Source organism: Rhinatrema bivittatum, chromosome 3 (assembly GCF_901001135.1).
Source record: "Rhinatrema bivittatum chromosome 3, aRhiBiv1.1, whole genome shotgun sequence".
NCBI lineage: Eukaryota > Metazoa > Chordata > Amphibia > Gymnophiona > Rhinatrematidae > Rhinatrema > Rhinatrema bivittatum.
The window spans coordinates 118276185-118286832 of record NC_042617.1 but is presented as its reverse complement, the minus strand read 5'-3'; the positions used below and the strand labels follow the sequence as shown (position 1 = coordinate 118286832).

Below are 10648 nucleotides of genomic sequence, written 5' to 3'. Positions count from 1 at the left end.
ATCCATGGCTGGGGTTCCCCAGCAGTTTACTATCAACTGGAAGGCTGTGGTTGATAGCATCCTTTCCCCTGGATCTAGGCTCTCTCTGCTGAGGTAGTCCGCAGAGACGTTGTCCTTTCCCGCAATGTGGGAGACTGAGATCCCTTGCAGGTTTGTTTCTGCCCATGCCATGAGAGGGTCTATCTCCAGGGACACCTGTTGGCTCCTGGATCCTCCCTGGCGGTTAATGTAGGCAACTGTTGTGGCGTTGTCCGATATGACTCTGACAGACTCGCCCCGGAGTCTGTGGCCGAATCGTAGACAGGCTAGTTAGACTGCTTGGGCTTCCAGCCGGTTTATGTTCCATCCCGCCTCTTTCTTGTCCCATTGTCCTTGGGCCGTCAGTTCCTGACAGTGGGCTCCCCACCCTCGCAGGCTTGCATCCGTGGTGAGCAAGATCCAGTTCGGTGAGGACAGTCTTATTCCCTTGCTCAGATGGTCCTCTTATAACCACCATTGGAGCTGTGTCTGAACCTCTGCTGGTAGCTGGACGTGCATGGAGTAGTGCTGGGACATCAGGTCCCATCGTGACAGTAGGGAACGTTGTAGTGGGCGCATGTGGGCCCTTGCCCATGAAACTACTTCCAGGGTTGATGTCATGAGACTGAGGATTTGGAGGTAGTCCCATACCTTGGGGCGAGCATAGTTCAACAGTTTTCACAGTTGACCCATCAGTTTCCTTCTCCTTGGAGAGGGGAGGACAACCTTGTCTTGCTTGGTGTCGAAGCATACACCCAGGTACTCTAGCGACTGGGAGGGCTGTAGGCAGCTTTTGGCTGTGTTGACGACCCATCCGAGATTCTGCAGTAGATTCTTGACTGTGGTGGTCGCCTCCTGACTTTCCTCTGGAAATTTTGCCCTGATCAGCCAATTGTCCAGGTAGGAATGTACGAGGATTCCTTCTTTTCTCAGTGTTGCCGCCACTACCACCATGATTTTGGTGAAGGTTCGAGGGGCGGTAGCTAGTCCGAAGGGTAGCACCCGGAACTGGTAATGATGGTCCAGTATTGCAAAGCGTAGGAAGCACTGATGGTCGTGATGGACCGGGATGTGGAGATAGGCTTGGGATAGATCCAGTGAAGTCAGGAATTCTCCCGGCTGTACTGCCCTTATGACTGAGCATAGGGTTTCCATGCAGAAGTGTGGTACTCTCAGGTAACGATTGACGGTCTTGAGATCCAGGATGGGCCGGAATGTTCTCTCACTCTTGGAAAAGATAAAATAGATGGAATAATGACCAGTATTTTGTTGGAGCGTGGGCACCGGGGTTATCGCCTTTAGGCAGAGTAGTTTTGTCAGTGTGGTTTCCACTGCCATCCTCTTCGAGAGGGCGTGGCACGGTGATCTCACAAATTTGTCTGGAGGGATGTTGTGGAAGTCCAGATAGTATCCCTCTCGAATGATGGTTAGGACCCACTTGTCCGACGTTATCGCGCAGGAATGACTAATAGGTCCATCAACATGCATTTGCATGTTGTGGGCGCTATTAGTTACTGTATAAGGGGTAAAAATAGCGTGTCGAAAACACGCGGCCAAACGCAGGCTAACAGTGCGCTCCGCACTGGTAGTGAAGAATGATGGGAGATTTCAATTACCACAATATTGACTGCATAAAATGGAGGAGTAGCCTAGCGGTTAGAGCAGCGGGCTACAAAACAGGGAAACAAGCAATCAAATCCCACTGCCACTCCTTGGGCAAGTCACTTCATCCTCCATTGCCTCATACAGAAAACGGGGTCATTTATCAAAATGCGTTAGGGCGTTGTTACGCGTGTTATGGCTCTTACACCCATGATAATGCCCTATTTCCTAGCGTGTATGTAGCCAGATGGACTCAGGACCAATGGGTATAGTGTACTCCTGATAGCATATGGGAGATGGAGTCAGATTTCAAAGCTGTCAGCCTACGTATACCCGTGCAGGAAGCTCTGTTCTTCAGTATTTCTCTATCTCCTAAAGCAGATAGGGACACATCCACACACTAGAATAGTGTTAGCAATTCTAAAACAAAGAAGAAAGAAAATTTACATCAAGAAGACGAGCCCCGCTCTCCTGCGGTGATACCTAAGGGACCCTCCCCCAGTCGAGAATTCCTGAGGTGATTTCCGAGATCCCTCAGAGGTAAGCCTCGGTCCGGTAGCCGGCTCCCAGCGTGGACTTAGCCCCCAGGGTGGCTTAGAGGCAGCGGGTGTTGAATCGAGCAAGGCGGTGAAGGTAATTCCCTCTTCCCTCGCAGCCGGAGACCACCTGGCATGAGACCAGGAAACGCCAAGACCAGGTAATGTCGAAACCTTCTTAGTCTCCGGTCTCCGAGGCTCGAATTGCCGCACAGATCATCCCTTCCAGCGTCTCTAAAATCGGGTTGAGCAGCCCCGTCTAGTCTAGACCCGATCCGGTGCGAGGGCCCTCCGGGGGGGGGGGTGTTTTTTGCCATCTTGCTCGCATGGTCGTTGGCACTATTTCCTCCCTTGATCACCGTATTGCCCGCTCAACTGAGCCGTGCGCACAGCAACGCGGATAACGTTGCTGGGCACATAGCGGTCTGCACAAAAGGCCCAAGCGCACAAATAGCACCGTGCACACAGCAGTGCACACATCTCGACCAGGCGCTCAAAGTGGTAGCCTGTGCGCGCATCCCACACGCACATCGTCGGCACACCCAGAGCGCACAACTAAGCCTCCCAGCGCGCATAACAACGCGCACAGATGAGTTTTTGAGTCTCTCCACGTGCACAAATCATGGCACCGCTGGCTAAGAAGGCCAAGGGACAAGCCCTCTGCCCAGCCTGCCACCTGAGAGCTGCGCAACCTGAAGTGGTCTCCACCCTATGCCAGCAGTGCAAAGAGGCTCAGGGGGAACCTAGGCACGGCCCCCCACAGCCAGTAGAGGGATCCGGATCCACTAACGATAGTACCCCGGACCTCTGTATCTCCGATTCGGTGCCTCCACAGGAAGACACCTCAGGGGCCTCACCATAAACCCGCCGGGATTCAATATGGACCTTTTCCTGGGTGGAAGCTGCACATTTTAATTTCGGCCGGCACGGGGAAAGTGTACAGAAAAGCAGAAAAAAAACTGTTTTTCTGTATACCCTCCGACTTAATATCATAGCGATATTAAGTCGGAGGCCCCAAAAGTAAAAAAAAAAAAAGTTTAAATCTGCCCGCGGGTTGTAAGACGGACGCTCAATTTTGCCGGCGTTCGTTTTCCGAACCCGTGGCTGTCAGCGGGTTCGAGAACTGATGCCAGAAAAATTGAGCGTCGACTGTCAAACCCGCTGACAGCCGCCGCTTCTGTCAAATAGTGTCCCTAGCGCCTCCTTTTATTACGGGCCCTCATTTACATATTTTTTTTTTACTGAATCGCGCGTCCAGGAGAGTGGCCTGGGCGCTCGCCGGCTCTCCCGCGGGTTTTTCATTGTCCATCTTAACCCCTCTCCTCCCCCCCCCCTATAAATTGGTTCTCACCAATAGAATCTCTGATACTCGAGATATGCCAGGGATCTATGTAATGCATTTTTCAGAGAGAGAGAGAGAGAGAGTTTAGTCAGTTCTGGCTTCTAGAAGCACTATAGTACCTGTAATGTTACGAGTAAATGGAAGAAACAAGGCTATAAACGCCACAATATGCTTGGATGCAAGCTCAGAAACCATGAAGAGCCAAAAGTCCACTTCCAGAAACTGAGTCCCATCACTTAGCAGGAATTGCTGATTGTATTTATTTATTTATTTTTTAGATTTTTATATACCGGTGTTCCTGTATTAAAATACAGATCACATCGGTTTACATTGAAACATAAAAATTACGCCAAGAGGCGGTACATATAACAAGGTATTGGTATCTTGCTATGGCTGCCACGATTAGTATCCCTTAGTCCTTGTGCTAGACACGCCCAGCCAGTGCCCATACAAAAAGCAAGACTCTCGTGCTCTCCCACCTGCCACCGCCTTCACCACGCAGTCCTTTGCCAATGCGCCGCTACGTAGGCTGGAGCTCACCGCCTCCACCACCGGCAGCGAAAAGGCCCAGGTCCCGACCGCAGCCATAGCAACAGTGCCCCCCTCCCCTGACGTCACGCGCAAGCTCGCCAACGCTGCTGCCACCTTGCGTGGGCTAGGAGTATTGGACGTGACCGAGCGTCAGTTTGAAGGCGCGCGCGCGACGGGTGCGGCTGCGACCCTCGCAAGGTGATTGGCGGACAGGCGAATTACGAGTCCCAAGCCTCTGACGCAATTGCCAAGACCGGAAGAAGAGGGCTTCCTGTGGCTGAGTGGATAGCTGTGAGTCTCGGGAGGGGCCGGCAACTGGAGGAGAATGGATAGTCAGGGCAGGAAAGTGGTGGTGTGCGACAATGGGACGGGGGTAAGTTCGCTTCTTTAATGTTGCTAGTGGCTTCCGGGGGCCTGCCCAGTTGCAAGGGTGTTTCCCTGTCACTTGTAAAGGGGAAGTGGTCGCCCCGGGAGCGGGGGAGGGGGCTGTCACCGGTTGAGTCTCGGCCCCAGACCCCCTCTAGGGACCGGCAGTCTGAGATATCTGCTCTCAGTCGATCAACGCTAAAACGTCTATGCCACGGAGCACAAGGCCGGCCCAGATCTGGGCCGCCTCACATTGTGCTGCTAGTGCACAGAGGCTGATTTCTAACTAACCACAGTAATAAATAGGATGTCAAAGTGAAACTTCGGCTAGCTGTGCATCTGTATACGTGACATACACTGAAAACGTGTAACTTGATTTTACCCGTTGCTGCACTATTGATGAAGCGCCTACAATGCTGTCCTTATTTTCTGCGGCTTTAATCAAAACCCTCACTCTCCCGCGACAGCTCCGAATTAGATTCTGCGGCCAAAGGTAGCGAATTGTGCAGCAAAATGTTTGCTATTGTGGTGTTTCTGCAGCACCTATATATAAAGCCACATTTTAGTGAAAACCTTTCTTTCAGATTTTTTTTTAAATTAAAACCTGAATGGATCTGCTGTCGCAACCCCAACGTAGCAATGGTATGACTTCAAAGGTTTAAATAAAGGGCATTCAAAGGCCAACACTGTGATGGACTGGGCCAGGCATGGATCAGATATGAGAGGCCGGCTGAGGATCCGGTGGAAGTCTTAAGAGAGTGTTAGTGTTGGATTGCATTTGCCAGTTCTATACACATCTATCAGAAGGATGACTCTCAACTGGGCAGACTGGATGGGCCTTTTTAGTCTATCTGCTCTCAATTTCTATGTTACTATGTAAAAGATAAGATGGCACCCATAGCCTTTGTGCCTATCTGGTTCATTTCTTTTTTGTTCAATATTTTTTTCTCTGTTTTCTCCAATTTCAGCTTTCAATCCTTGTTCTTTCTCCTGTTTCTTTCCCTCATCCTCCACCCAGCCAAAAAATGCCTTTCTCTTATTCCCTACTTCTTCTCCCTAGTTTTTCTTCCTCCTCTCTGTAGTCTCTCGCTCTTCCACAATCTTCTCTCATCTTGATCCTCACTTTCTTGCATCCTTTTCCTAGTTTTATATTTTTCTTCAGCCTCTCTCCTTTCTCTCTTCTAATCTTTTTTTTCACTCTTCTTGTCTCATTCATTCCTCCTACTCTTTAGTTTCTGAACTCTCTAGTTGCTTCTTTAGCCTACTGCAGCAGTTTTCTTCCCAGTGGTATGTGATTTTTGCTTTCTGTGAGTCATATACTACCAGCAGCAAGCTGGAAGCATTGTAACGGACACAGCATTGACAGCAGAGGTATAGCATGTTGGAGCAACAGTGGCCCAGAGACAGGGTAATCTGGTATGCACAGCTGTAGGAGAGATGAGTGGAAAAGGAACTGTCTGGATGCAGTAGCACAGTGTTTTTCAAATGTGGCCACCAATTCATTTTTTTTGTGACTGCTGTGGATGAATCATCTAACATTAACTGAGTATTTTAGGGAAAATTGTCAATATAACCACCAGCAATAACTGGTTTATGCACACTGAAGCCACCAAAACATTTTTAAGATCCACTGCACTAGCAAAAAGGGGAAAAAAGCCAATCAGCAACAGCTGTAGAGAATCACAGTTTGAGGGTCTCTGAATCAATAGATGAAGGGAAGGAAGAGATCAGTCTGCACAAACAGCATTAAGTAAGTGTGATAGCTAACAGCAGGAAGGAGGAAAGCAGGCAACCTACACCATGCTAGTGGCTTTAACCAGCAGTGTGGCAGGAGGGAGAGAAGAAGCTTGGCACATGCTAACAATGGTTGAGAAGGGAAAAGACATTAGATAATCAGGCATTTTCCTGTGATTTTAGGTTAGGGCTAGATTCTGCAGCAAAGAGCAAATTCTGTGGAGTTGCTACAGAACTGTGGGACAGAGGGGTTGGGGCCTTTAGTACAGACACGATCACTTTACTCTGTTTGTAAGGCTCCATTCTTGCTTTTTGCAGATGTCTGGTAAAATATAGGACAGCTAACTAGCCTTTCTTCTGGAAAAAATCTAGGCCCAGGGCTGGAAAAAAAACATAGGCCCAGGTCTCCCGGGCACACAAAATTTGGTGCCTAATGCTTGCTTCCAGGCAGGGGAGCAGTAGCTGCTAGAGCCAGGCAAACTCAGTACTGCCAGACTGCAGAAGAAAAGGCAGTAAGAAATTGGAGGGGTGGGAAAGAGGAGAGCAAAAAAAGTCTCAAAAATAAGTATCAAGCAAAAAATTTTTCCCTGGTTCCTAAGGACTTTTTTTTTGTAAATCTTTCCACCCCTGCTCATATTAACTGGTTTAGTTGAATGGATTATGTATTAAACCCAGCTAAGGTTTCAGTTTGTGAAGATGTGTGTTTGATCCAAATGTGATTATAGTCGCTAGGATAAACTGAAAATGAGATTACTAAATATGGCAAAAATATAATGTTATTGGGTAAAGCTGATTATATCATGAGAATAAACCTTGAGAGCTACTGACCATTTTCATCATAATTGGTGGTATCAAAACAAGTTTACTTACCAAAAACGGTGTTTTCCATAGATGGCAAGATGAATTAGCCATGCTTAGTGGGTGATGTCATCAGGTGGCACAAGGTGGAACTGACTCTAAAAGTTAGTAAAGTTTTTTTTTTTTTGGCTTTGCTAAGCATGCACAGATTTCCCATGCCAATGTATATTCCAGAATATCCTCAGTCTTTATCAAATCTTAGCTGACTTTGTCAAAGTTTGCTGTTCAGGGAGGAGGGGTGGATCTTGCATGGCTAATCCATCCTACTATCTATGGAAAACACTGTTCATGGTAAGAAAACTTGCTTACTTCCCCTGGATAAGCAGGCTGAATTAGCCATGTTCAGTGGGGAATCCCAAGCTGAGGGTTGCAGAGAGTTGGTGTTTCTCTGTTTCCTCTAGTGTTGTGTGTGTGGTTGGTTTAATATGACTGACTTGAGGAGTTCGAACGGAGGATTCATCAAAGTGCAAGGACTACCTTGATGTCCCATGGAACTGGCGGTTTCTGCATGGGTGGGTGAAGGCAAAGGAGGCCCTTCATGAAGTGAGATATTAGTGGGTATGTGGAGATAGATGCTCCATTGACCTGTTGATGGTAGGCCACTATGGCACTTAGGTGTACTCGAACTGAAGTGTTGCTAGGCCCGCTTATGAGAGGTGGTGAAGGTAGGATTGTAAATGATGCTGTCCAAATGAGAATGGATCAATGGCTTGTTGTGCGCATCATTGGGAGTAGTGTTCTTGAACGCGTGGTTATGTTGGGCGGAAGGTTTCTTTGCCAATAGTAGGACTTCTTGAATGGGATCCGGCAGGTTCCATTGGGCTAGAGCTACCCGTTCACCATTTACACCGTGTGTACATGCTGACCATTATATATAATAAGAGTCTAACTTGTACTTTCTCTAATATCCTCCTTCTTAATTTCCACCATATTAACTAACTCATACTAGAGAAGAAAGGGTGGGAGCTGGAGGTGGGGCTGTGAAGCAAGAACTCTTTATCAGTGAACACAAAATTGCATTTAATAACTGTAACTCATTATAAACAAATCATAACTGTGACAATATTTCTCTCTCATAAGGGACAAAATTACACACTAATACACATGGTTGATGTGGCCATGCAGGAGCTATCAAGATCATTTGTACCGTTTTGGGAATTAGCAATAGTGGGGTAAAGGCATAAAGCAGTCCTTTCGTTCATGATAGCAGGAAGGTATCCAGTGCTTCCCGGAGTGGGCTGGAATGGGTGGAGCAGAAACGGTGTACTTTTTCTGTTCTGTTCCTTGGCGAAGAGGTCTACTCATGATTGGTCCTAACATAGGAATAAGTTGTCAGGAACTGTTTGGAATAGGGCCTGCTTGTGTGGGTGGAATATCCTGCTGAATTGTTTGATTTCCGCGCTCTTAGGGTTATGGTAGATTGGTCTGCCCAGTCCCAAATTTGTAGGGCTTCTCTGCAAAGGCTCCTTGAGCCAGTCCCCGTCCCCTGTTTGTTCACGTAGAGCAAGGTAACTTGGTTGTCCTTGTGGATAATTACTGCCATTTGCTGGAGCAAGTTTTCGAACGCTTTGAGGGTGTACCGAATAGCCCTGAACTTCAGTAAATTTATATGCATTGTTTATTTATTAAAACAATTTATGTTCCACTTATAATGAACAGACATGCTAGGTGGATTACAACAGAATTCTCAAAATAAATTATATTAGAAAACAGAATTAAAACAAACCCATCCCAGCCTTAAAATTTAAATTAATTTTGCACAAATAATGTTTTCAATTGCTTACGGAACATTAAGATGTCGTTGCAGTTCCTTAATTCATCAGGAAGAAAGTTCCACACAAAAAGGCTCATTTCCGAGTTTCTATTAACCTTGCCTGCTTAACTGTAGGTACCTGTAGTAGTTGCTTGCCTTGAGAGCATAAATTCCAAGTTGGAATATATCAACCCTTTTAAAACGATAAATAAGAGAGACTGTTGGCCTTCTGAGCTTTAAAAACAAACACCGTCAACTTAAATGCTATGTGCTTATGAATTGATAGCCACTGAAGATTATTTAACAATGGAGAAACATGGTCCCATGTCAGAGACCCTATGTCTTGTATTGTTGTAGACGTGTGCCTCATCCCATTGTGGAGATGTCCATTGTAAGGATTGCCTGGTGTGAAATTGGATGAAGCAAGGCTTCTAGCTCCAACATTCCTGGGCACAGCCACCAATGAATGTCCTGTGACATCTAATTGAGAGACATGGACAGATTTTGATAAGGGCTGAAGAAATTGTCACCACTGGCTCTTGAGCTCCCACTGTAGATGACGCGTACGAAGCCGAGTGAGGGGGAACAACATGAATAGTAGCTGCCACGTGCCCCAGCAACACCAGTACATGGCGACCCAGTATCTTTGGCCTTGTGTGTGGATCCATACATCAGGTTGTGCGGTACTTGCCCCATACACTGTGCATCGACGAAGCGGAGCTGTGAGCCCAATCGCCATATTGTGCGCCAAGCAATGTGGATCGAGCCAATGGACACTCTGTGTGGTAGAGGTGTGCCATTTCTCGACGGAGGTTGCATCACATGCTTCTTCTTTTCAACCAAGGTGCCCGAGGCTTTGGGTGTACTGATGGTGATTTGCATTGTGCTGTCGGCACATCTGTTGCTACATTGGAGGCAGAACAGCACTTTTAGGCCTGGGTCCACTTGGCCGTTACTGATGAAGAGTGGGAAGACCTCTTAACATTCCAACCAGTCTCTGGAGGGGACTTATTTTGACACCATTTACTTATCCCTGTTTTTCTGACCCTTTATCATTCAACTATTTATTTTATCACTCGTCTATTTATTTTATCCTGCTGCTAAACTTGACTTTATCGGACCCCTACTGTCCATTTATTTTCAATATGATCATGAACAATGGAATATTATTATCATTAGTTTAATCGTTCTTTCTATTAATTTTTGTTCTTAATTGATATATAATTTGTTCACCTTTTTCCATATCTGTAAAGCTTGTTGCTAATTTTTGTTTATTGTAAACCGAGGTGATGTTATTAACGTGCCGCGGTATATAAAAAAAATCACTAAATAAATAAATTGCTGCTGGAGGACTAGGTCGAGCCCAATTCTACAGCTGCGAGGGTTTTCCCTCTGTCCTCAGCCGAGCTATTTCTTGCCTCACTGACATTGAGCTCTCTGTGACATGCGGCTGCAGTTGCGGCAGTTCGCTTGGTAATGCTCTGGCCCCAGGCACTGAGAGCAATAATTGTACCTGTCTGTTATAGAAATAAGGTGCCTGCTGTAACAGTATTTTAAATCTGGAAGTTGGGTGAGATGACATGGGAGCACTGCAAAGTGCTTTTATGGGATTGCTGTAAGTGAGGCGTTTTTTTGAGGAGATTCGAAGAAAGAGAGAGAGACTGGATCCGTGCATCTGTGTGAAGCATGGAAGAAAAGAAATTCAGGAGATTCTGGAATATATATTCATATGGGAAATCCTGTGCATGCTCAGTAGAGCCAAAAATGTTACTAACGTTTGAGCTAGTTCCGCCTCGTGTTGCCTATTGATGTCACCCACTAATTCAGCCTGCTTATCAACTGAAAAAGGCCAATTTTTTTTTGCAGAATTTTAGTTTCCTCTTCATCCAGTTGGATCATTCTAGATGA

The 10648-nt window shown here is 46.7% G+C and overlaps 1 protein-coding gene across 1 annotated transcript in view; it reads left to right on the top strand.

Annotated features, from left to right (window-relative positions):
• Window positions 1-4087: 4087 nt before the first annotated feature.
• Window positions 4088-10648, top strand: part of ACTR2 (actin related protein 2) — a 113020-nt gene continuing 106459 nt past the window's right edge. Inside the window, exon 1 of the mRNA XM_029593618.1 lies at window positions 4088-4402. Coding sequence (XP_029449478.1) covers window positions 4355-4402 — 48 coding nt within the window. The 5' untranslated portion in view covers window positions 4088-4354. The remainder of the gene's footprint in view (window positions 4403-10648) is intronic.